The following is a 27458-nucleotide window of genomic DNA, read 5'->3' on the forward strand; positions in this document are numbered from 1 at the left end:
CTCCTTGTAAATGTATTTTTCATAACTGATCGGTATTTTATCTGCATGTTTCTTAGCTTACTTTTTTGATCAGTGAATAATTTTACACAAAAGGTGGTTGCTTTTAAATCTTTTGTATTCTCCTACTTTTGAAATGGGAAGCAAATAGGACTTGACAACTCTGTGCCACACTTTGGGTCGTAGCCGAGAAATGCCAGATAGGATACTCAGCAGGTGGTACCTGGGCTGCCCACTTCCACTTCCAGACTTCCATACAGAGTGGGTTAGTTTCCACCCACCTCAGACTTTCAGCTTCACTCTGCTAAGTTCCTCTGGAATTGAGTTTGCTGGGTGGGACTTAAGGAGACTTTTCTGGTCCTGGGCTCTGTGCTAGTTCTCCCATATTTCTTTGGCTTTGAGGACTTTGGCATCAGTTTGGAGGTAAGCCTGGTTGGGAGCAATTTCATAGTTTTTGCATTTGGGCTGGGAGGCAGAAGTAGTCTTCAAGGTTGAGGGGCACTTGGGAGGCTCAGTGGGTTAACCATCTGCCTTTGGCTCAGGTATGATCCCAGGGTCCTGGGATCGAGCCCCACATCGGGCTCCCTGCCCGGCGGGAAGCCTGCTTTTCCTTCTGCCTGCTATTCCCCTTGCTTGTGCTCTCTCTCGGTATGTCCCTTTCTGTCAAATTAAAAAAAAAAAAAAGTCGTCTTTGAGGTTAAAATGAAGCTCTTTGAACATTGGCTTTCTTGTGAGCTGTGGTCTGTAAGAGCGGCTGCTGCTGTTCACATAGTCAATCATACATGTCCAACACAGTGTTGGAAAGTTCCATTGAAACTGTACAGAAAAAATTGTAGGTATTGGTTTTAAAACTTGAGAAATTGAAAAAAAAACTCACAAGGAGCTACATGTTCCTCTTCCTCCTCCTCCACCTGTACAGAAAAAATTGTAGGTATTAGTTTTAAAACTTGAGAAATTGAAAAAGAAATCTCACAAGGAGCTACATGTTCCTCTTCCTCCTCTTCCACCTGCTCTCCTTCTCCTTTTCTTTGTTTAAATATAATCTTAAAATTAACTCTCTGAAAGACGTTCCCTGCGCTATACTCTGTCAGCTGGATATCAGCATTTTCCAGGAGCCTCTTCTAATTCTTTCATATGCTGCTTGGTGTCTCCATGCTAACATGAAATGATTTAATGGGCTTCTGCCCAGGACCGTTGTGAAGGTTAACTAGTCTCTGATTATTAAGCACCCTACAAATAAAAACAGCCATGAATAATGCTGGCTATGTAAGAGAAAATTAGTAAATGTTACTTCGTTGGGTAATTACATGCTTAAAATGCCTTTTGCCCCAGTGGGAAATCCAGAGGTGATACTGTGGGTTTCTAACGGGTTGTAATACATAGCAGATTACGAGCATAGCTATGATAAATAATAGCTGTCAACCGAAGCGTTCATGTAAAACTTATGATGTATTCAAGTAACAAAGACCCATTTTCCATCTCTATTAGATTCAGTGAAGAACGAGTCTTGTGAGCTTTTGCATCTGGTCTTTGACCTTCCCCCCCTTTTTAAAAGAAAATGTACCAAAATGAATAACAGTGTAATAAAAGCTCACTAATCTGGATTCTGCTGATTTAAGGTTTGGACCTGATATATCTTTATACTACCTATACAAAAGTTATTTGCTCAGTTAAAAAAAAAAAAAAAAGCCGAGTGGAAGGGCTGTGTCTAAAAGGAATGAATTATTTTCAAATCCTGAATGTGATGGTAAGTGAATTCAGGTTACTGCGTTAATTTGACAATAAAGTTGTTTACATATTTATTTTTCTCCTTCTGGTTCTTATTAATTTACTTAGGGTCTTTGTTTGGGGAGTCTTCATTAGTGGGAAAGATTGCAGATTCTTTTTTTTTTTTTTTTAAAGATTTTATTTATTTATTTGACAGAGACCACAAGTAGGCAGAGAGGCAGGCAGAGAGAGAGGAGGAAGCAGGCTCCCCGCTGAGCAGAGAGCCCGATGCGGGGCTTGATCCCAGGACCCTGAGATCATGACCTGAGCCGAAGGCAGCGGCTTAACCCACTGAGCCACCCAGGCACCCCAAGATTGCAGATTCTTTGTTTCTCAGTTTCTGTTTCGGAAAGTTGATTGGAAAGCAAAAGAAACAGCAGAATTCTGATTCTAACATTTTTTGAGTCTGTTGTGTATTCGCTACTGTGCTCAACACAGCAACTCAAAAAACACTGACTAACTGCTTATTGCACTCTGGGCCCAGAGGTAGTGAACAAGACCCAGCTGTTTCCCTCAAGAAACCCAAAAGTCCGGGGGAAAAAAAGGCAGCAGGCTTGGTCAGTGAGGAACCCTTCCTGCGTGACTTCTTCACTAGTGTGTGAGCAGTTCCAGCTGCTGTGGGCGTGGAAGCTAAACCCCTCTGTGATGAGATCTACATCTTGAGGATGGCTGACGATCTTCACAGGGCTGGAAGGCACATAGAAATTGTCTGAGTCTAGCTCTGCCACGTGGCCCCCACTATACCTTATCCTCTTCTCCTTGCCTGGAAGATGATGCCAACTTGTAGTTCAAGCCCTGTTTTGTGAGACAGCTATGGGAACTGAGAAGGAATACACAGTGGTTTCCGTTTGATCTTTTTAGAACATTCCACCATTATTTCAAACTCTGTGTTTTTACAAGTGAACTCATCTGCACAGAACTTTCCATGTCTTGTGGAGCTGTGTTTTGACCCATCACATGGTGGGGCTACCTGCCAGCCAAGCATTCAGTTGTGGAACGGTGGCCATCTGTGTCTGTGTGGTAGTGTTTGAGCACTCATTTGGACAAATAAGTGCTTTCATCTATTTAAATGAATATTGACTTATTTTTAAAAAATGGAAAATTTTTTTTTTTTTAAAGATTTTATTTATTTATCAGACAGGCAGGGATCACAAGCAGGCAGAGAGAGAGGAAGGGAAGCAGGCTCCCCGCTGAGCAGAGAGCCCGATGAGATGGTATAGGATGCCGGGCTTGATCCAGGACCCTGGGATCATGACCCGAGCTGAAGGCAGAGGCTTTAACCCACTGAGCCACCCAGACGCCCCAGAAAATGGTTTTTTAACAAATTGTGCATGCTGAAGAAAGTGGGGGGAGAAGTAACTAGGGAAGTGTTGTTATCAGCGGCAGGAAGCATGGACTGAACTAAAGAAGATCTACGGGGCGCCTGGGTGGCTCAGTGGGTTAAGCCGCTGCCTTCGGCTCAGGTCATGATCTCAGGGTCCTGGGATCGAGTCCCGCATCGGGCTCTCTGCTTGGCAGGGAGCCTGCTTCCTCCTCTCTCTCTCTGCCTGCCTCTCCAATTACTTGTGATTTCTCTCTGTCAAATAAATAAATAAAATCTTTAAAAAAAAAAAAGATTAAAAAAAAAAAAGAAGATCTACACTAATTATAGTGACAAAAAGAGCCAATCTTTATTCTTCATTTGTTGCCCATTGTACTTAAACTCAGTGGGCATTGATGAAATGAAAATATAAAATCAAGAACACATACAAACGAGGGAGATGGACTACAGGTGATATACCACAGGAGAGGGTAGGCTTAGGTGGATCATTTTTGTGTTTTGTGGTCAGCATTGGACTCTCCCTCCCCTCTTTTTAAAAAGATTTTATTTTTAAGCCATCTCCACACCCAGTGTGGGCTCAAACCCACAACCCTGAGACTGAGAGTTGTGTGCTCCACCGACTGAGCCTGCCAGGCCCACTGGGACACCCTTTTTAAAAAAAAAATTATTTTTAAAAAAGATTTTATTTATTTATTTGACAGAGAGATATCACAAGTAGGCAGAGAGGCAGGTGGGGGTGGGGGGTGTGGGTGGGGTGGGAAGCAGGCTCCCCGCTGAGCGGAGAGCCCGATGTGGGGCTTGATCCCAAGACCCTGAGATCATGACCTGAGCTGAATAGCTGAAGGCAGAGGCTTAACCCATTGACCCACGCAGGCGCCCCTGGGACATCCCTTTAATATGGAACTTTTGCATGTTAGACTCCCTTACTTGTTTTTAGGCTTGCAGTAGATACAAAGATAAAGAGCTGTTTGCATATGCTGATTGGCTACTTTGCAACCCTGATTTAGCAGGTAGATCCATACCCACGTTTCTTTTCTTTCTTTTTTTTAAATTTTCTTGCATTAGAGATTTGCTTAGATACACTGTTCTCTCTCTCTCTCTTTAAAGATTTTATTTATTTATTTGACAGAGAGGGAACACCAGAGGGGGAGTGGGAGAGGGAGAAGAAGGCTTCCCACTGAGTAGGGAGCCCGATGCTGGGCTTGATCCCAGGATGCTGGGATTATGACCTGAGCTGAAGGCAGCTGCTCAACGACTGAGCCACCCAGGTGCCCCTAGTTTTTAAAGAGAGGTTTGATTCCCTGGGGTGCAGCAAGATGTAATAGAAAAAGCACGGTGTTGGATTCAGACTCAGAATTGTAACGGATAACATTTTAAAAGTGTTTGTTATGTGCCTGGTTATGAGGGAAGCGCTCTAATGGACGCTTAGTTTTACAAAAACTCTGTGTCAACGCTCTTTTCTCGAGTAGCAGTTAAGAATGTGAGCTCTGGAGGCAGATTGCACGGTTCATGCTCGTGCTCTGCTTCTTACATAATTAGGCAATTAATTTTGACCTCTCTTTGCCTCCTTTGGTTTTTCACATGAAAATGAGGATAATAATAGTACTCATGTCATGGGGTTGTTTTGAATATTGGGAGCGAGAAGACACGGAAAGAGCTTCGACAGTGCCTGCCTGGCACATGGTAAAGCTCAAGAAATCCCGGCTGTTAATGCGTCTGTATAACCCTGGGCAAGAGGCTCTCTCTCTGAGCTCCTGTTTTCTCCTGTGGGAAGTGGGAGGTATAACTACCTCAGAGTTACTGGGAAGAGCCAAGGGGATTAGTTATTTTTAAAGTGTTTTGTGGAGTGCTTGACCCCTAGAAACTGTTTGGTCCACCTTGTCCTTCTGAATCCTAGGTCTGGCTGTGGTTAATCAGTGCATCTTTATTGAACAGGTTCTTAGGTGCTGAGGTTACAGTGGTCCAAAGAGAGACCAGGTCCCTGCCTGCAAAGAGTTGGCCTTTCACTGGGAGGTACGTGGGGCTCTGCACTTAGCATGGAGCCTGCAGAAGATTCTTGCTCCCTCTCCCTTTGCTCCTCCTGTTCATGCTCGCTCGCTCTCTAATAAAAACCAAAACCAAATCAAAACAAAACAGAAATTTAATTTTCATAGTTCTGGAGGCTGACAGTCTGAGATTAGGGTGTCAGCGTGATTGAATGAGGACCCTTTTCCTTGGTTCATAGACCGTGACTTCTCCTGGTGTCCTTATAGGGTGGTAGGCCTCAAAAACTTTTTTTTTTTTTTTAGGATTTTATTTATTTATTTGACAGAGATCACAAGCATGCAGAGAGCCAGGCAGAGAGAGAGGAGGAAGCAGGCTCCCTGCTGAGCAGAGAGCTCGATGTGGGGCTCAATCCCAGGACTCTGGGATCTTCACCTGAGCCGAAAGCAGAGGCTTTAACCCACTGAGCCACCCAGGCGTCCCAGGCCTCAAAAACTTATGGAAATTTTCAAACATACATAAAAGTAGAATAGTATTATGAACTTGAATGTACTTGTCTGTTATCAACCTTTAGACATTTTTGTGCCCTTTTGAGGGTAAGTGAAGTATTTTACAGAAAATCCCTAATATCAGTATTCCTAAATACTTTACTTTGTTCCATGTTGATATTTGTTAAGAAGTAAATTATTTTAGAGAACCAGTGCACAAAATTAAGAGTCATTTTTGAGGGGAGGAGATTCAAGTAAAATACCTACAAAATACATTCTGTGATGGTGCTTTAATAAATTCTAGTTAACTGAATGGTATTTGAAGTAAGATTATGACTATGGAGATTTTAGCTATTTAGATTAGACATTTATTTAGTGAGACTTTATAATGATTGGTCTCTGTTTTATTACAAATGTACCATTAGGATTATTTTGATTATTTTATATCAACATAAAACATTTATTTTAAAAATGTAGAGAGCAATTCAAGTATTCTTTGATGGAGAGATATTTAAAAATTATAATAGAAAATAATCATCTGGGGGCACCTGGGTGGCTCAGTGGGTTAAGCCTTTGCCTTCAGCTCAGGTCATGATCTCAGGGTCCTGGGATCGAGCCCCTCAGCAGGGAGCCTGCTTCCCCCCCCCCCCCCCCCCCGCCTACTTGTGATCTCTCTGTCAAATAAATAAATAAAATCTTTTAAAAAAATAATCTCAAAAAGGAGCTAATTCGAAGACTTTTGAAGACTTAGATTGGACACTGTAAAAATTCTAGATAAGTAAATCTTTAGATTTTTAAAAATAGCTTTTCATCTATATTCCCTATTATATTTAACACATATATGCATACACATATGACACTTAAAAAAGATTATTCGAGAATAATTGGAGAAAAAATTGTAAAAAGTTAGGCATTATTCAAGGAGGTAGTTTTGTTTTTTTACTTTAATGCCTGGTTCTCCTGGACAGCAGTCAGTTCTAACTTGGAATTTCCTGCCTTTGGTCTTATTTTAGACTCCCATTTCAAAATCTGTGAGTAAGTAGCATGTGACATAAGTTCAGAAAGAACTAAACTATAAAGGCAGGAATTTGATTGCAGCTGGATATATTTCAGTACATTGCAACCGGTGAGATCATCAGAACTCACAGTCACCTGAATTTGGTCAGCACTTGAATTCTAGATCCTAAAACTCCTGGGGCATGGCCAGTATTGGAATGTGCTGGTCACGCCTTATGTTACTACTGGTGGTCCAGGGATACGCTGGGTCTGAAGTGAAAAACCTCCCTTTTCACCTGAACTGCCAGGCTGGTTAGCCTTTGTGGCAAGTTGCTTAACTTCCTTGACATTCAGTTTCTTCATTTCTCTAGTGAAAAAAAGATATGGAAGGGAGATAGTCTCAGGTCTACTGTATTATTAAGGAAGTCTTATCTACTGTAACAAAGAAATCCCAGAATACCCTAGTTTGTACAAAGTAGAAAATTCTTTCTCATATAATAGCTGGAGTTCCAGGGATGTAGTTCTGCTTCATGTTATTATCTAGGGATCTGGTTCCTTCCATGTTGTTTCTTCAATGGTGAGCTAGTGGCATCATCTTCATGCAGAAGAGTGGAGGAAGCAGGCGGTAGCCTGGAAGGGCCAAGTCATGTTTGCTAAAACTCTCTGGAGAGAATTTGATTACACACGTGGTCATACCTAAGTGCGCTTGAGGCTAGGAAATGTGATGGAGCTGGTCAGGCTACCATTTTATTGATACAGAAGGAGGAGAACACAGAGAGTGAAGGATAGTTAGCTATCTCCACCACATCTATGCAGTTCCTGCTTTCTCTGATTATAATTTTTTTCTTTTTTAAAGATTTTTATTTGTTTATTTGCAGGACTCGATCCCAGGACTCTGGGATCATGACCTGAGCTGAAAGCAGACGTTTAACTGATTGAGCCATCCAGGCACCCCTCTGATTATAATGTTGACAACGTGTCTTCATCACACCACCTAGTTGCCCTCTACCTTGGGTTGATTTTGAAATTACTCACTAATCTGAAAGTATTTTCTATTCTTTGCTTAATTTTTTGATGACTTAGTGGTCTCTCTCTCTCTTTTTTTTTATACTTGCTCTGTAGTATTACAGACTTCCATTGTGATTTCCCCATGATCTTGTCATTTTTAAGCATCTTACCTTGAGGAGGGCCCTACTTGTCTTGTCCTGCTAATTTGAGAGTGCAGGTGGCGGTTGGATTTCAGAGCTTTTGAAGCAAGAACTGGGACCAAGCTTGATTTTTAGCAGGTATCAGGATTTGGTACAGGGTGAATGAAACAGACTCCAGCAGCCAGATTCTGGAGAGCATGTGGAAAAGCAGTTAGGGTCCAGGAAGTGGTAGGTGAGAAGCTGTGCAGGCAGAAGGACAAGGAAGACATAAGTACTGGATTGCAGAGCAGGGTGGGTGGTTGAAAAGAATAGATGGGTTCCCCCGCCTTTTTTTTAAGGTTTTATTTATTTATTTGATGGAGAGAGACACAGTGAAAGAAAAGGAACACAAACGGGGGTGATTCGGGTCTCAATCCCAGGACCCTGAGATCATGACCTCGAAGGCAGCCGCTTAACGATTGAGCTACCCAGGTGCTCTGTTTCTTTCCCTCCTTTAAGAAGCTGGACAAAGTAACTAGGAGAGACAAGAATATACCCATAAGCCACAGTCTTGATAAACTTACAAGATCGGCTCAAAGTTATTGATGACACCATTAGCTTTTGTGTTTCTGAAACAGAGGTCCCCGTTAGTGAATTTAGTATGTATTTTTATCAGTCTGCTAATGTAAGTTCTTCATAGCTTTGACTTAGTGGCTGTAGATTGCTTCCCCGAGTCCTTCCTATAAAGGGATTTGGTGGTCAAGGGTGCTCCAAGTCCCACTTTCTCTGTGATTATCAGATACTCCCTCCAACATCCCATCCCCATCTACCCCACATAATCCTGTGCTGGGGTCACGGAGCGAGTGGGAATGTGAGTGAGTAGATGGATCTCTTCTTTTCCAGATCGTGCACTTCGTTGGAAGTTTGACACTAAATGCTTTTGTGTGATGTATGGTTGTGTATTTCCATATCCCAGAGAAAGCTGAAAAACGGAAGCGTGCTATCTATCTGCTGCTCCTTTATTATCTCTAGAATGCAGGTGATAGGTTTATTTTCTTGGAAATATTCTTAGGGTGCTGGAGCATCTTGGCAGATAAGGTGATAATTGCTCAAGTTAAACAAATGCTTTGATTTCCTTGGAACTTAAAGTCCTCATTAAAAATTCCCTTTCTGATTTAGATGTAGACAGCCAAAAAAGGCACCGTGACAGGTTGGAAATAAATCTTTAAAAATCAAACACTTTTTTGGTAACAAGCGGTTTATGGAGCGTATTGTGAGTGTTCTCATTCTTTTGTAAAAAATGTCATGGGAAGAAGTAATACATAAATTGTTTTCTTTAATGCATGAAATGCCCAAGGGAAGTTGAGATTAGAAATAAAGTAGGACAGAAGCTAGACTGCCAATGCTAAAGCAAGCATTATGGATTCTTTTTTTTTTTTTTTTTTTGAAATTCCCTAAGAGAATATGATGTTCTGATACCTTGAAAGGCCAAATGGTTGTGATTAACCTTGAAGTTTAAGTCTCCAGCAGATGAAAGACAGTTGCAGTTTGTAGCCCAAGGATAGCAAATCAAGGGTGATATCAAATCATAACGCAGCTTGGGGAGTGGTTTTTAGAATGCTTTGTGGCCATTTATTTGAAAGGTTGAGTGGTTTTACTTGAAAAAATGTACTTAAAAATGTATTCATTCTCTAAAGTGTCACATGGATCTTGGGGCTGTCTTTTGTAAACTTAGGTGTTTGTCACCTGTACTCAGGTAGTTTTGATGAAAATGGTACTCTCTTACTCCATTGGCCTCCTTCTTCGAGACAAAGTAATTCTTTTTTTCTTTTTCTTTTTTATTAACATTTTAAAAAGATTTTATGTATTTATTTATTTGAGAGAGAGAATGAGAGGGAAAAGGTGAGAGGGAGAAACAGAATCCCTGCTGAGCTGGGAGCCTGATGCAGGACTCCAGGATCATGATCTCAGCAGAAGGCAATCGCTTAACCCACTGAGCCACCCAGGCACCCAAAGTCATTCTTTCTGTATGGTTTGGCTTTTTCACTGCACAGTAAGCTTTTAGCCTAACCAGCTGCTCATCTGTCCCCAAAGCATTTTGGAATTCCACCATTCTGGGCCTGGATCCGAGAGCATAACCTCGCATTTTCTTCTCTTTCTCTCTATCACTGTTGACATTTGAGTGAGTCTCTCCTGTGATATGTTTATAAGCATCTGCTACCCTGGAGAGTCTGAAGTCTCCTTTTTACTGAGTTAGATTAGATCATCAGAAAACTGTCCTTGCACTCCATTCGCTGAGGCTCTTTTGCTGAAATTACATGGTATGTTATACCCAGGACTTTATCCCAGGGTTTGTTTAAAAAAGTTGTATGAGGGACGCCTGGGTGGCTCAGTTGGTTAAGCAGCTGCCTTCGGCTCAGGTCATGATCCCAGGGTCCTGGGATCGAGTCCCGCATCAGGATCCTTGCTCGGCAGGGAGCCTGCTTCTCCCTCTGCCTCTGCCTGCCTCTCTGTCTGCCTGTGCTCACTTGCTCTCTCTCCCTCTGTCCCTGACAAATAAATAAATAAAATATTAAAAAAAAAAAAGTTGTATGAAATTCCCTTTAGCTTACGTTATTGAGAATGTTGCTTATTATGCACTCTGTATTCCATATGTAAAGGCTAATCTGAGAAATTTCCTTCAGAGGTTAGGGGCACAAAAAGCTTGTTTTCTTTGATGAAAGGTGCTTCTCCCTGCACCCTCCCATTTTTATTAGATAATAAAAGATGTATTATTTACTATATATATATGTCATGTAATATATGTTATAAATATCATATATTATATAACATATGTTATGAATAACATAACATATAAACTATAACATATAATATAATAGTATAATAATATGTATATTTATTTATTTACTTTGCTTGGGAGCACGGGGCCAAATTTGGATGTCAGTGTTAGCAGCAATTGTGTCAACACATTTTATAAATTAATTTAAAAAATAGTCACAAATTAAACCAGGAGTCAGCAAACTACTGCCCAGCCTCCTCCTCTGCTTTTCAGAAAAGTTTTATCAGGGCACAGCTATGGTCCATCACTCATGGCTATGGCTGCATGTATGCTACGGTAGTAGATTGAGTAGTTTGCTGTCTGACTCTTTAGAAAAAGAAGTAGTTCCATTCCCAATGCAAACAGTTACAGGATGGTATGTGCCAGTCAAAGCACTGAAATAATGTAAAACAAGGGGACTTCTAGAAAATGTGGCTACTTGGAAAAGGCTTAGCAGCAAAGATGGTCTATGAAGGAAATTTCATCTTTAAATAGAGGGAACATAGAAGGGCATTTTATGGGGGCAAAAACAGCATAAGCAAAATTCCTTAGGAATGAGCACATTTTGAGCAACAGGGGACTGATTTGAAAGCCATTGTAGCCCAGCTGAAATCAGACAGCGGTGACGATGAAGCCGACTGGGAGAGATGCTTGATGGAGGGCTTAAAGGTGAGGAATCAGAATGTGCCTTTAATCTGACAGGCTAGTGAAACCTCTGAAGTCTTTGCAGGGAAACAATGTGATGGAAATTGTGCTTTAGGACAATTCGTCTGACGGCAGTGTAGGGATCTGCTCATGCGTGGAGGTCCCCGGGACTAAGCAGTTACTGAAGTGAGCTGAGCGGAGGAGCTGGTCTGAGGAGGGTAGAAATGGGGAGGAGAGGTAGGCTCTCAGGTGCGGGGAGGGATGAAAGCGACTTTGTGACTGAATGGCTGCAGAGGAAGCAAGGAACTCTTGAGAGAACTGGGAGCAGTGGAACCGAAATGCCAAATGTGTTTGTGAGAGAAGATAGGTTCTCCTTCCTTCCCCAACTCCCTTCCTTTCTTCCTATTTAAAGATCTTTTTAAAACTTATTTAAATTCAATTAGTTAACATATAGTATATCATTACTTTCAGAAGTTTAGGTCAGTGAGTCATCAGTCTTATATAACACCCAATGTTCTTTACATCATGTGCCCTCCTTAATGCCCATCACCCAGTTTCCCCATCTACCCCTCTCCAGCAACTTAGTTTGTTTCCTATAGTTAAAAGTGTTTGTCTCCCTCTCTGATCTTGTCTTATTTTTCCCCTCCCTTCCCCTAATGATCCTCTGTTTTGTTTCTTAAATTCCACATATGGGTGGTACCATGTGATAATTGTCTTTCTCTGATTGACTTATTTCCCTCAGCGTAATACCCTCCAGTTCTATCCACACTGATGTAAATGGTAAGATTTCATCTTTTTTGATGGCTGAGTAATATTCCATTGTACGTACATACCACATCTTCTTTATCCATTCATTGTGGATGGGCATCTGGGCTCTTACCACAGTTTGGCTGTTGTGGATATTGCTGCTATGAACACTGGGGTGCAGGTGCAGATCACAACGTTTGTATTCTTTGGGTAAATACCTAGTAGTAGTTTCAGCATTTTGAGGAACCTCGGCACTGTTTTCCAGAGTGGCCACACCAGCTTGCATTCCCACCAACAGTGTAGGAGGGTTCCCCTTTCTCTGCATCCTCGCCAACACCTGTTGTTTCCTGACTGGTTAATTTTAGCCTTTCTGACTGGTGTGAGGTGGTATCTCATTGTGGTTTTGATTTGTATTTCCCTGGTGCTGAGTGATGTTGAGCACATTTTCATGAAGTTTTTTTTTTTTTTTTTTTAAGCACTTTCTGTATCTAACGTGGGGCTTGAACTCACAATCCTGAGATCAGGAGTTGTGTGCTCTTCCGACTGAGCCAGCCAGGTACCCCAATATGCGCTTCCTTTTTGACATCTCCAATCGCTGGCTTTATAAAAGAGAGCAGGGATGGGTTTGGGGGTATGGGCTGGGCTCTGGGAGAGTTTCCATGAGGGGAGAGAGCACAAGGCAGGGAACTTGGCAGCAGTAAGGAAGATGGGGTGCAGGAAGTGGAATGGACAGAGGAGTTGGAGTTGGTAGAACAGTTTCCAAGTGTGTGTCCCAGGAAGGGCTGGTTGTATAGACTGTTACCAGATATTTCTAGAAAAAAGGGTGCCATGATCAGATAAATTTGGTAAACTCTGAGTTAAGCAAAGTTAATCAGACTTCTTGCTTTAATACCTCTCAGATTCTATAATTAATGTGCATCATCATTTATATCTTTAGCTAAGATCTGTCTCTTCAGTTGTAGATTCATGTATTCAGCTTTCTACCTGACCTCTCCTTTTGGATATCTGTTAGACATCTGAAACTGGCAAGTTTCCCAGCTTTCCCCCACAAAACTGGTTTCCCTCTCTCAGTTGATGGCAACTCCGTCTTTTTCTCTTAGTAAAACATCCATGGTAAGTGATATATAAATTGTTTTGTTTAATGTATAAAATGCCCAAAGGAATTGACATTAAAATTAAAGGTGCTCAGATCAAACACTTTGGAGTCATCTCTGACCCTTTCTTCTATACTTTCAACCAGTCATCAGCAACCACATTGACTCTACCTTCAAATGTATCTAGAATCTGAGCACTCTTCATCTCAGGTGATTCTGTTAAAATCTTACCACTCTTTTTCAGTACCAGCTTACCATGTCACTGGGGACAGATACATTAGTCCTTCTGGTGACCTGCATGGCGTTTTATAAACTGACTTCTTCTTCTGCTTCTTTTTTTTGAGATTTGATTTATTTATATGTGAGTCGGAGAGAGGGCATTAAGCCGGGGGAGTGGCAGGCAGAGGGAGATGCAGGCTCCCTGCTGAACAAGGAACCAGATTTGGAGCAACTCAGTGCTGGGACACTGGGATCATGACCTGAGCTGAAGGCAGATGCTTGACCTCTGAGCCACCCAAGTGTCCCTGTGATCTGACTTCTTACTGACTTTCTGATTTTCCATTTTGTTCTTCCTTCATTCAATTTTTTTTAAAGCCTTTATTCATTTATGAGAGAGAGAGAGAGAGCATGAGTGAAGGGGGAGGAGTAGAGGGAGAGGGAGAAGCAGGCTTCCCGAGGAGCTGGGAGCCCAACATGGGACTCCATCCCAGGATCCCAGGATCATGACCTGAGCCAAAGGCAGACGTTTAATGACTAAGTTGCCCAGGTGCCTCTTTCACTCTTGGCTCCTTTCTTTGTTCTTTTCAAGCCCTGGACTTAAGCACTTGATGCGCTTTGGGTTTTTCACTCACTGTTCACTGTGTCTGTGATATCTTCCCCCAGACATCTGTATGGCGACTCACCAAATGTCATCCTCTGCAGAAGAGACTGACCCTAGTTGCCATATTTAAAACAGAAAGCGTTTCTGTAATATCCTAAGCTCCATGAGTGTAGGGATTTTTGTCTGTTCTGTTTCTGGAAGTTGCCTAAGCACACTGAGCAGTGCCTGACACCCAATAGGCAGCTAGTAAGTATTTGAGTGAATGAGTGAATGAACATTAAGGTGCTAATATATATTCCCTACAAAACCGGGATGTCTTCATCCTAGGTTTCCTGGGGACACACTTTGGGAAATGGTGTTCTGATATCTTACAGAATTCCAGGGAGCAGAAAACTCCAAGAAGGAGGAGATGGACACATCTGGAAAGTTGAGCAAATTTTGACCTTCATAAACTACCGAGTAGATTTTGCTAGCAGACATAATTTGCAGTCTTTGAAGCTATTTCAGTGCTGCGAGGTGTCAAATTCAGGGGAGTAAAGTTGGCCCTAGATATTGAAGAAGAAGGCTAGGATGAATGATCCATCCATTCAGAGAGTGTAGTTTTGGAGGAAAGGGAGGAAAGTAGTAGAGCCTTGCGTTCAACACAAGGCACCTCCGTTTGTGAGAGCAGGAGAACTTTTTTTCGCTGTGTATTATTTATATAGGGTAACCTGGACTACCTGGAATTTTTTTTTAATATATATGTAAATATTTTTAAGTAGACTCCATACCCAGTATGAAGCCCAACACAGGGCTTGAACTCCCTGAGATCAAGCGATTAAGAGTGGGATGCTTAACCCACTAATAGCACCTTATTTTTTCAAAGTAGTGTAGTTTGGTGGGTTCAGGACTGCATGGACTGGATAAATTGAGGTCCTTAGGAAATCCTTTCAGTACTTCAGAGCCTTCTCTTGACCTTGCCCTCCTCCATCCATTTTGCATACTTGAAAACATTTTTCTTTCTTTCTTTCTTTCTTTCTTTCTTTCTTTCTTTCTTTCTTTCTTTCTTTCTTTCTCTTTTCTTCTCTTGTCTTTTCTCTTGCCTTGCCTTTCCCATTTCCTTTTCTTTTCCTTTTCCTTTTCCTTTTTCCTTTCTTTTTCTTTTCTTTCTTTTCCTTTCCTTTTCTTTCCTTTCTTGACAGCCCAGTAGGAATGAGAGGTGTGATGGAAATATTAAAAGTTGGTGCTAATTGCTTCCTCTTTTAGCAGACAAGCAATCTGTTTCAGTGTGAGTTTCTAGGTCATTTCTCTACCCCCTGAAAAAAGCTCACCTAGGCTTCACACTTGTCACCAGCAGTTAGATGAGTGTTTAAATGAAAGCTTGTACCCAGACCGTGGTAGAGTTTAAATAATTTTGCAAAAATGTGATTCTTTCTCTCTTAGACGTTTTGATCTTTGAAAGAGTTTCTATTTCAAACATGTGGTTGAACTTTTAAAATCCTGTTATTTAGGCTGGAGCTTTTGGGATTTTTTTGGGTGTTTCCATAGTGTGAATTAATCTGTTCCAGAATTTGCTCTAATGGGAAAAACCAAGAGTGGTTGAGCATTTTAGTTTATTTATCAGTCATGGCATTTGTGGGCAGGAGTGGTTGGTGATCGTACGCCAGCAATTATGGTGCAGAGCCCTATGCCTTATTTCCGTTGGTGTCTTTGGAATGAATTACTTTTATGTTATTTGAGGAATAATTGGTTTGAAAGCCTTTTCCAGACTAACAAATCTTCTTTTCTTTTGATTACAGAGTCGTCTTATATACATGTAAGAGGAGCAAAAATGTCAGACGATATCAGGAAAAGGTTTGAATTTCCAAATTCTCTTATCCAATCACAGGTAATTTTTATATATTTAATTATTTTTGCTTCATGGTAACAAATGCAATGCTTTGGTGGATTGTTAGTAGAACTTCACAGTTTTAACATTAAGTATTTTATTCTACATAAAGGATTCTACATAGTTATTGCTTTATTAACTTTTATATTAGTTAATTTGAAAATTTATGTTTGAGGGGCACCTGGCTGGCTCCTCATGTTGGTGTGCATGCTAATCTTGATCTTAGGGTTATGAGTTTGAGCCTCACTTTGGGTGCAGAGGTTACTTTATTTTATTATTATTATTTTTTTAGATTTTACTTATTTGTTTGAGAGGGAGAGGGACAGAGAATCTGAAGCAGACTCTGCACTGAACACAGAGCCCGACATGGGGCATGACCCAAGTGGAAACCAAGAGTTGTCTGCTTAATCGACTGAGCCACCCAAGTGCCCTCATATCTTATAAAGATTATATTAAAAAATTAAATAAAAAACGCTGAAAATTTATATGTGACATAGGAAGGTGAATATTTGAAATTGACCAATCTCAGCTTCTTCTTCTTCTTTTTTTTAAGAGATTTTATTTATTTATTTGAGAGAAAGAGAGAGAGAGGGAGAGCATAGAGGGAGAAGCAGTCTTCCCGCTGAGTAGAGAGCCTGACGTGGGGCTTGTTCCAGGACCCAGAGATCATGACCTGAGCTGAAGGCAAACCCTTAACTGACTGAGCCATCCGGGTGCCCCCAGTTTCGGTTTCTGTTTATATCATACTTTTCTTCTTAGACATAATAAAACCTTGATTATTTAGGAGGCCCTTAGATTTGTATTTTTTTTTAAGTCTACAATGAATTTTGGGGAATAGAAATAAATGGTTACACATCTATGGAGTATGAGAGATTGATACTTAAAATGGTCTATTTTATCCCTGTACAACTATAAAGAGTAAGGGATTTTTACTGTAATAACCAACATTCAGTAAGTAAAATACCCTGGATTAAAAAAAAAAAAATTGATGTATGTAGTAACACAGGCAGGGCTTGGTGATAATTTATTTTGAGAGATTTTTTGTTATTAGGATTCAACCAAAAGTGGTTTTCTGGTTGGCCTTGCACTAACTAGAAGCATTCTGGTTGGTCAAGGTGCTGTAATAGCTTGCTGTCTTTTCTTGCGAGAGTGAAACCAGGCGACCAGCAGAAGCCAGCTCCAAGACCGAACAGCGTATACAGCCTGTTGGACGCTTTCAGCAAGTTTTCTCCGGAGATGCCTGCTGTGGGAATTGACCTAGCTGGGTAGTGGGGAACCCTTCCATGAGGAGTAGAACACTCCTTATGCAAGATTCCCTTCTACCTGACTGGGTTGGAGTCCTGTCCTGTACAGCACAGGTCCTTACCGTGAAGAGGAGGATGAAGAGGATACTGTCCACAGTTTCTATTTTCTGTGCCTGGAGTCCCTTCATTAGCATAGATAACTGAGAAGTGCCTGTGTGTGTTACTGTTAAATTAAGTGAGAAGTGTATATGTATGAGTTCATGGATGGAGAATGTCTCTTTCAGCTATTGTATTATGGAAAACTTAAGTAGCAATACAGGGTCACTTATCCTTGGACTTTGTGCTTTAAAATCAGTTTAGCCTGTATTCTCTGATTTGTTAGTAGGATACACAGAAAGGCAAACAAGAGAAGTTGGATCTAGTGGGGGGATGTTTGTCAGTAAGCTGATCTTCTTTTAGTCCTTTTTTTTCTAAATATGAATGGGAGCTTTTCTTTCTTTCTTTCTTTTTTTTTTTTTTTTGGTCCCTGTTGTGTTTCATACTGGTTTTATGTGGTTCTTGCAATTGTGCCCTGTTCTCTCTCTCTGTTCTTTTGTAACTGTTGCTCAGTGTTAGCACCATATTTCATTGATTCACACACATTTTTTCCACATTTTAGCATCTTTGAAATTGGGTTGCATCTAGTAATTTGTGGCAGCAGTTTTTACACAGCTGGTCTTGCCCGCACCATTGTGAACTTGGCCGTGATTTTTCTAAAGGAACTCTTTCGCTAATATAAAATCAAAACTCTAAATCATAAGGCACATTATGTAACATAGGTTAATGGGCAGCCTTTCTTCCTTAGTAGTAGAAATAAAATAATGGTGCCTCTCGCTGTTGATGGTTGGTTGCATTCAATGAAATACGGTGTATTTTGTAAACAGCCACCAAAGCTGTTCACTGGTCTTCAGTTCTTGTTAATTTCCCTTGAACTAGGAGGTAAGAGACAGTTAATTGGTCTAAACGTAATATTCATGTCATTGAGTGATTTATATTACAAAACTGAGATCATCAAGCATCGAGGTCTTAAAGCATTTCCAAGGTGTGAAATACGAAAAGAAATGAAGTGGGGGAGATGCTTTGTTTTTGTGTGAGCTTTTCTGGAGACTTCAAGACTGACAGCAACCCCCAGATGTATCATATGTCAGTCCAAGTGCAGGATCAACACTTGGTGCAGTTGGAGAGTTTTTTCCAGCCCATACGTAGGAGGACTGTCATTGTTGCTGGCTTATGGCTATAAGGCAGCAGAGCAGTGCTGGGGAGGGGTGAAGAACCAGGGGAATGGAGTTGAGGTGGTAGGAAGGAATGATACTTATGTATTTGTCATCAACAGTCCTCTAGAAATAGAGTCTTAGATTTAATTTTGGGCTTTTTGACCAAAGTAGGATATGGGAACATATTAGAAATTTATGAGACTAAAAGCTTTTGCAAGGGCTAAAACCTATAAGAAAATAATAAAGAAATTAAATCATAGGCCTAAGCGAAAGAGAAGGGTTGTGGTACTGGCTCAGATCTCTATGGGCTATGGTCATAAAAATGGGGATGAGTTTTCTCCATCTTCATTAAGGGCATGATGAAGCATGATGGATTTCATTTAGATGCAAAAATGATTTTAAAAGCTGTGGAGTTTCTCATTTGTCTCCCGGTTTAATGGATGAAGCAATCTCACATTATCTTCTAATAGTAAGTGACAGCAATTTGAACTGAAAATCTGGCAATTTTCTTAACATCTATGAACTGTAGTTTGCTTATTGGGATAAAAATGCCTACCTTGAGAGTTGTTATGAAGCTAAGAAATTATGTATGTAGAATGCCTAATTCAGTGCCTTCCACAGAGCATACTCTCAAATGAATGGGAATTTTATTACCACTTGACTGGTTGGCACACTCATACTCCAATCACCTAGTATTCTTTTTTTTTTCCCATATCAACTTGTATTGACAGGAGTTACCTTCAAATGCACTAACTGGAGAGATCTGTTGATTTTTTTTTTTTTTTTTTAAGGCTGTGGGTCATCTTATTGCTGCAGTCCTGAAGGAAAATGGGTTTTCAGAAAAGATCCACCAATCGACAAACCAGGTCTGTATTCACCTTTGTGCTTGAGTTCTCTTCAGATAACTGCTCCCAGCTGCACGTAGGCATGCCTTCTGTTTCAGGTCACTGTAGAAATGATCTTGAACTGGTTTTGTTTGTTTGTTTGTTTTTTGGTTTGCCAAGTTCTTCTTCTGAATTCTTTATAATTTAAAATTGGTTACAGCAGACTTGGGGAGTGAGATATGGAGGGGGTGAGGAAGGGGAGTATTCTGTGACTTTAGTGAAAAGGAGCATGGGTGGGATGAGGGTAGGCATGCCTTAGACAAGGTAGTTAGGATTACCTCTGAGGGAATCTTTTTGTTTAATGGAGAAAGTGAACATAGCAGCTTTCTGCTATGGAGGAGATTTCTCCTACTTTCAGACGGCCCAAGTTCTGAGTTCTGAGTTGGAAAGGTCATGCTTTGGAACTTGGAGCTGAAGGAAAATTACCGTGCATAGGACAGAGAATGCTAGGATTGAAGCAGTACTCCACTTCCTGAGATGCAGACCACTTGGGTTTTGGTCAGCCAGTGTTGTAGATTTTGACCTGCTGGTTGGAGACTCCACTTGAGTGGGTGCTCTCAGGTAAACTCTGTGGAGAATGTAGATGATGGAAATAAGATTTTTTTTTTCCCTACAGAAATAATTGATTTCCTTTCTCTCACATTGCCTTTTTTTTTTTTTTAACCCTTTCACATTGCTTTTGTTTAGCTACTCCCAAGTCACATCTCTTTCCAGCTTTTGCTGCCATGTTGAAATCAGTGTAGAGGCAAATTTCACTAATTGGCATTTATCTGGTATTTGTATGTAGTCATATAAATTAGGTTTTCTGAGAACCCTCATCTTAATCCTGTCTATAATCATATTATGTACTCAGAGGTGATCTAATGGTTTTACTTAAACAGCTGGGATTTACTGAATGTCAAATCCCTATGACTTAACTGTTTTCTCTTCTATTAGTAAATGAATGCACACTTCCATCTGAAGCAAGGGTTTTTTTATTCCTTTATTTTATTTTATTTTTCTGTTTTTTTTTTTTTTTTTAAGATTTTATTCATTTATTTGACAGATAGAAATCACAAGTAGGCGGAGAGGCAAGCAGAGAGAGAGGAGGAAGCAGGCTCACTGCTGAGCAGAGAGCCCGATGTGGGGCTTGATCCCAGAACCCTGGGATCATGACCTGAGCCGAAGGCAGAGGCTTTAACCCACTGAGCCACCCAGGCGCCCCTATTTTTCTGGTTTATAATGGAGTAATGACATATGGAACCCTTTGATATTGGCCATACAGGTGAATAAAATTTTCTTCTGAGTAAAAGAACAGAAATATAAATATTTATTTCCTGTACTGACTGTTAACTGTATTGTTCTGTTATAGTGGGATCCTAAGACTGAAAAGGCTCTCAAAGCCAGCTACTGTGGGCAAGTGAGCACAATATGATGTTGATTTTCACTCTTTATTCTGTGGGAGATGAGGAACCTTGTTTTTTTCCCTCAAATTATATATTTTTCTAATAACTTATGTCAGGAAGAGGGAAAAATAGCTTCATGATGTTCTTTAAAAAAACAAAAGAAAGCAAAACAAAACCCAAACCGCATGTAAATATAAATGGACTTCACTAACCCACAATACATTCAAATATGGTTTATCTTTAGTCATGCTCTTCTGGTGGGGTGGGTCATGGATTCTTGAGGATGTTCTGAAAGGTAGAAGCTCTGCTTTCATAGGATTTTTCAAAATAAAGATCTTACATTTACTTATGTTCCCTTCTGGTACTTCTCTATCAAACATGACAGATTTATGGTCTGAGGGGGCAAAAAGTCAAGTTTCTTTCTCTCTTTCTTTTCTTTTTTTTTTTAAGATTTTTATTTATTTATTTGACAGAGAGAGACACAGTGAGAGAGGGAACACAAGCAGGGGGAGTGGGAGAGGGAGAAGCAGGCTTCCTGCTGAGCAGGCAGCCCGATGCGGGGCTCGATCCCAGGACCCTGGGATCATGACCTGAGCTGAAGGCAGAAGCTTACCTGACTGAGCCACCCAGGTGTCCCAAGTCAGTTTCTTTCTTGACCACAGCAGTTTTCTAGGCATTTGTTGGAAACCATGGAAATAGCAGCTTGCTGTTCCCCCCTTTACTATCTTTCCTCTGGACTCACATTAGACTTCAGTAAATTGAGGCAGGGGCATTGTCGGGGATGTGAGGTGCATGTAAGTGGTAAAGATTGCTGGTAGGAGAGCAGAAACACTTTCTGAAAATGTTGTTGCATTTTGAGCTTAAACCACAGGCAGATTAGGACGAAGTTCAGCCTAGACTAACTGCTAAGCTGATATTGATGGTGTCTGGTTCAAGAGCTTGGTTGGAGCTCTGTGTGAGAGCCAGGCCTTTGTTTTGATCCCCTGTCAGTTTCCTTGGGTTGCTCAAACTCAAGTTATACCCTGTTTGCAGCCAGCCTTATTCTGCAGCCAGGACACCAGATGGGCGAGAGTGGCTGTATCAGAACACATCCATTATCTCTCTCGGAGACTCTAGTTTATTCTACAAATGGTGGGACAACAGCATCATCTTTGTATGGGAAAGCTAGCCCACTGTGAACAAATTACGCTTCGATGAATGCCTGGGGTTGTCCATGCCTTTGCTGCTCATCGGTTGTGTCTTTTGATCACTGGTTTGTTTTCAGACTCCAGCTTTGAACTTGCTTTGGGAGAAGTGTTGCAGTGATAATGTGGTGGTTCGAACGGGCTGCTGTGAGGGCCTGGTGGCCCTTGTCGCTCAGGATCACGCAGAGTTTGACTATGTGCTCAATGGGATACTCAACCTGATGCCATCGACCAGGTATTCTTTCCTTCATGTTTAATCAGTAAAACACATTTTTAGGAAAAAAAGTCACTGATTTGCCATTAAATGTCAACATTCACTCTACTTGCCAGTTGTTTTTCTTTCCCTTAAGATGTCACGCAGTTGATATTTCGTACTTGCCAATTTAAACTCTATAGTCTTGGAATTTGTGGTCATTTGCTGTAGTTAAGCCTCCAGTGCTTTCTGAGGCACCATTCTTCCCCCACCCTCCCTTAAGGTTTTATTTATTTATTTGACATACAGAGAGAGAGTGTAAGTGGGCAGATCTGCAGGGAGAGGGAGAAGCAGGCTCCCCACGGAGCCAGGAGCCCCATGCGAGACTTGATCCCAGGACCCTGAGATCATGACCTGAGCCGAAGGCAGACGCTGAACCGACCAAGCCCCCCAGGCATCCCTCTCCTTGTGTTTTTTTTTTTTTTTATCATAGTGTCCTCAGAGGTGGACACCTAATCTTTTTTTTCTGCTTTCCATGGAGAAGGAATACAGCTGTCATTGTCCTATCTGTGGAAGATGGCATCCTGGGCTTAGAGTTGGCTAGGTTGAATAACCTCTGGCCTTTTCATCTTTCTTCACAAATCTTATTTTGTTCTTTTAGAACCTCTCTGTGTATTTTTTAGGAACCTTGAGTTTTCTTTGTAGTGTGCTGTCTCTAGTCAGAAACTCAAACCCTTTAGTGTGGTATACTTGCCCTTTCCCAGACTAGCTCCAGCCTTTTGTTCAGCCTGTATTTTCTGCCGTGAACCCTCTTCTCCAGCCATACACAGCCCTTCCCTGTTCCTGAGCCTGTGCGTGAGCTCCACTTCTGCATGGAGGGTTTCTTCCTGTTTTCTGACACCATCTCCTTCATTCTTCAAGGTTCAGCTCCATGTCACCTCTCCTGGCCAGATAACATCTCTCTTCCCAGCTGGGCTACTTGATCTTTCACAGTATTTTTTTTTAAATCTATATTTTAATTTTGAGCACATTTTTGGACAGTAATTAGATGACCAAATATTTCTGAATAAGTAAGAATTTGATCATGTCTAAAAATTTAAATCATTTTCTGTCTTTTTCTTTGTGTGCAGACTCACACTTGTGCACCTGTTCACATGTGCACATGTGTGTACATATACTTTTAAAAAAGTAATTTTGAAGAGGCTTTTAAAATGTTACATTTTAATGTGTTTCTCTTTTAACTTATTGGTTGATTTTAAGCAGGCCGTGTAGATTTTGCCTTCTGCCCTTTTTTCAGATGCAGGTATTAGTATTTGTGTCCCCCTAACTAGTTTTCAGATGCCTTAGAATTCATAAACATAAACATAAAATCTACTTGCACTGTGGAGTTGTATTATTTATATTCAGAAGTAAGTATCAGCAGGGTGATGTCTCTGTCTATGTAAGGAATAATTAGAGCAGGTTATATTATACCTTATTTTTCTTAAGATTTTATTTTTGGGGGCGCCTGGCTGGCTCAGTGGGTTAAGCCTCTGCCTTCGGCTCAGGTCATGATCCCAGGGTCCTGGGATCGAGCCCCACATTGGGCTGTCTGTTCTGCAGGGAGCCTGCTTCCTCCTCTCTTTCTGCCTGCCTTTCTGCCTACTTGTGATCTCCGTCTGTCAAATAAATAAATAAAATCTTTTTTTTTTTTTTTAAGATTTTATTTATTTATTTGACAGAGGGAGATCACAAGTAGGCAGAGAGGCAGGCAGAGAGAGAGAGAGGAGGAAACAGGCTCCCTGCTGAGCAGAGAGCCGGATGTGGGACTTGATCCCAGGACCCTGAGACCATGACCTGAGCCGAAGGCAGCGGCTTAACCCACTGAGCCACCCAGGCGCCCCAATAAATAAAATCTTAAAAAAAAAAAGATGTTATTTTTGTGTAATTTTCACACCCTACATGGGGCTTGAACTTAATATAGCCCTGAGATCAAGAGTTGCATGCTCTACCAGCTGAGCCAGCCAGGTGCCCCAGATTATATCTTTTAATTCCAGAAGGTAGTGTTAGAAAATTTTGCTGTGTAGGATGTCCTTCACACATCAGTATGAGTCTGTCATTACTATTGTAAACTGAAAAACAGGCTGGAGCACCTGGGTGGCTCAGTCAGTTAGGCGGCTACCTTTGGCTCAGGTCATGATCTCTGGGTCCTGGATCCCTGTGTCTGGCTCTTGGCTCAGTGGGGAGCCTGCTTCTCCCTCTGCCACTCCCCTCTGCTTCTATTCTCTCTGTCAGATAAATTAAAAAAACAAAAAAGAGTGAAAAGCATGAGCCTTGTGGATAGTGAATCAGCATGTCATTTGTATACGTTACAATTTGTCAGTAACCTTAGATTTTTTAAAATTTAAAAGCATATATTTTGGAGGGGTGCCTGGGTGGCTCAGTGGGTTAAAGCCTCTGCCTTCGGCTCAGGTCATGATCTCAGGGTCCTGGAATCGAGCCCCGCATCGGGCTCTCTGCTCAGTGCAGAGCCTCCTTCCTCCTCTCTCTTTGTCTGCCTCTCTGCCTACTTGTGATCTCTCTCTGTCAAATAAATAAATAAAATCTTTAAAAAAATGCATATATTTTGGAGGTGCCTAGGTGGCTCAGTTGATTAAGTGTCTGACTCTTGATTTCAGCTAAGGTCATGATCTCAGGGTTGTAAGATTGAGCCCTGCATCAGGCTCTTTGCCCAGCTTAAGATTCTCTCTCTCTCTTTCTGCTCACTCTCTAAAAAATTAAAGTAAAAAAATGTATTTTTCAAATAAGCAACACAATCACATGGAAAAATTCCAAAAGGGTATATGAGGCAAGGTGTCTGTCTTACTCCTATATTTCAGTTTCTTTCCTCGGAGGCAAAAGTCTTACACGGTCTTATTTTTCTTATAAATGTGTTTATGTACATATAACTGACAATTTACCTGTTTATTTTTCCTTAAGAAAAGAAATAGCCTATTAGGCACACGGTTTATTTTTCATTCTTAAGTGAAAATATGTATCTTGGAGACTGTTCTTTAACAAAAATAAAGTGCTTTCTGATTTTTTGGAGCTGCATAATATTCCATTGTATGAATGTGCCATAATTTACCCAATTCCCTGTTGTTTTCAAATTTTTTTTTTTTAGATTTTATTTATTTATTTGCCAGAGAGAGAGAGAGAGAGCACAAACAGAGGAAATGACAGGCAGAGGAAGAGAAAGAAGCAGGCTCCCGCCAAGCAGAGAGCCTGATGTGGGACTTGATCCCAGAACCCTGGGACCATGACCTTAGCCGAAGGCAGAGGCTCAACCCTCTGAGCCACCCAGGCACCCCTCAATTTTTTTTTTTGCAAGTATAGGTAGTGCTTCAATGAGTAATCTGATACATACAGGTGACTGTTAGTTTTCAAGGGTCATCAGAAACATGGTCACGATATAGAAGAAAGCCTTGTATTTTATTTTATTTATTCCTATATAGTAAACCTATATAGGAATTTTTTTTTAAGATTTTATTTATTTATTTGTCAGGAGAGCACAAGCAGGCAGAGGCAGAGAGAAGCAGGCTCCCTGCTGAGCAAGGAGCCTGATGCTGGACTTGATCCTAGGACCCTGGGATCATGACCTGAGCCAAAGGCAGCTGCTTAACCCGCTGAGCCACCCAGGCATCCCACCTATATAGGAATTTTAATGATTGGAAGATCCTGGGGGAAAATTTTTTTTTCAAGTTTCCTGTCTGAGAATGTTCTTGACTAACTTACAAGCCTCAGGGAGATGGAGACAGGGTAGACCTTGAAGCAAACCCGTTTAATTTTTGAATCAATTTGATGATGAAATGTGTTATATAAGTGTGACATTTTTCTTTATTGTTGCCAGTAGAGATAATAATTATGTGTGAAGAATTTTTTCATTTGCTTGACTTCAAGTAGCGGAGCTTTGTGGTTTGTAAGGATTACCAAGACTATACTTTGTATTGTTTATGTCATTAGAAAAAAAACAAAATGAGAATCAAATTTAAGAAATTTAATTTAATTTAATTAAAAACAGGAGGCCCAAACAGCCTTCTCCTTCAAATGCTGTGCAGGGAATTTTCTGACACACAAAACCATCTTTTCACCATGCAGATGGAAGAAGAAAGAAAACTGGGGCACCAGTCCTTACATTACACAAAATAGCCTTTGAAACAAAGACTGTAACAAGAAACAGAGAAGAACACTATATAATGATAAAGGAGACAATCTAACAGGAGGATATGACAATTTTAAATATTTATGCACCCAACATGGGAGCAATATATAAAACAACTATTGATAGACATAAAGGAAGAAAACTGTAATACAATAATAGAAGACTGTAACACCCCACTTATATCAATGGACAGAACATCCATACAGAAACTCAACAAGGAAACAGTGGTTTTGAATGACGTGTTGGACCAGATGGACCTAACAGGATATATCCAGAACATTCCATCCCCAAATAATGGAATACACATTTCTTTTCAAGTGTACATGGAACGTTGTCCTGAATACCTTACATGCTAGGCCACAAAACAAATCTCAATAAATTTAAAAGAGATTGGAATCACATCTTGCATCTTTTCTGTCCACAAAAGTATAAAACTAGAGATAAAAATCAAGCAAACATTCCCTCCTCCCCCACTCCCCCCATCTTTATCTTTGGGATATAAAAGCAGGAATGACTTGTCATTTCCCTGTGCTTCTTGACTGAGATATTTTGCATCTTCAGTTTCCAGCATTTAAGTTTCTACTTGTCTCTGGATTTCTCTTCAAAGAGAGATTTATCAGGATCTAGAGGCACCCTGGGAACAGAGCCATACAGTAATTGCTCAGCTTTGACGTAGAACAATAATTCTAAAGTGTAATCTTTTCGTTTTGCCTACCTACTAGCATAGCATCTTTCAGGAACTGAGGGAGAGATTGAGAGAGGGAGGGAGGTAGCCTTAGTGAGAAGCAGCCTTCTGTAGAATGGAGAATGTAGCTTCGGGAGCTTTCTCAGCATTGCAGGAAATGTTGAAAGGCACAAGGAAAGATGGAAGGAAAGGTCTGTGAGGTCATCTCCCCTAGCCTTATAACCTGCTTCTCAGCCCTTTGTAAATCTAGTCTTTAAAATTCTCTTGGAACGCGTATGGGAGCCCTCTCCCCAGCCTGGGCCATTCAACCTGCAATTTGAGAAACAGTGGTCTAGAGCCTGCTATACTGTATAGTCTAACTTTGCAAAAGACTTGACATTTGCAAAGCTCTGGTTGTCTAAACTTCAGGGCGTGGCTGGGAAAGTGTCTGGCTCTGTTTGAGAGACTGTTCCCTTCAAAGGAATAGTTTGATGTCTAAGAGTGTTCTTGGTTCAAAGGCAACATGAAACAATTGTAAACTAGTTTTTATAGCTTCTGTAAACAAAGAAATGGATTTAAGAGGTCTAAAATGTTCTTTTAATCAGTAAGGAAATTTGAAAAAACATTTTTCCCTAGGGAGGGTGAAGGAAAGAAGGGGGACCACAAAGGAAACACAGTAAGGAAATCATCATCACCAGTTAAAATGTGAATTTTGAAATTAAACAAACTGAAATTCAAGTGCATGATACATGGTAGCATGTACTTTTTTCGTTTCTTAAGGAACTGCTTGTTTTAAGTTTA

The 27458-nt window shown here is 40.8% G+C and overlaps 1 protein-coding gene across 8 annotated transcripts in view; it reads left to right on the forward strand.

Annotated features, from left to right (window-relative positions):
* FOCAD (focadhesin) overlaps nucleotides 1–27458 on the forward strand; it is a 296022-nt gene that overhangs the window by 13425 nt on the left and 255139 nt on the right. For 4 of the 8 annotated variants that reach the window (XR_014301953.1, XM_082695369.1, XM_082695374.1 and 1 more), the window contains 3 exons: nucleotides 15582–15670; nucleotides 18959–19033; nucleotides 21701–21855. Coding sequence is in view for 6 of the 8 variants with exons in the window: in XM_082695369.1 (XP_082551495.1) it covers nucleotides 15614–15670; nucleotides 18959–19033; nucleotides 21701–21855 (287 nt within the window). In the remaining 2 variants the exon portion in view is untranslated. Of the gene's footprint in view, nucleotides 1–12851; nucleotides 13003–13865; nucleotides 14050–15581; nucleotides 15671–18958; nucleotides 19034–21700; nucleotides 21856–27458 lie in introns of those variants that run through there. The other 4 variants (XM_082695373.1, XM_082695370.1, XM_082695371.1 and 1 more) reach the window with 4 other exon arrangements.

Source organism: Mustela nivalis, assembly GCF_964662115.1.
Source record: "Mustela nivalis genome assembly, chromosome: 13".
Classification (NCBI taxonomy): domain Eukaryota; kingdom Metazoa; phylum Chordata; class Mammalia; order Carnivora; family Mustelidae; genus Mustela; species Mustela nivalis.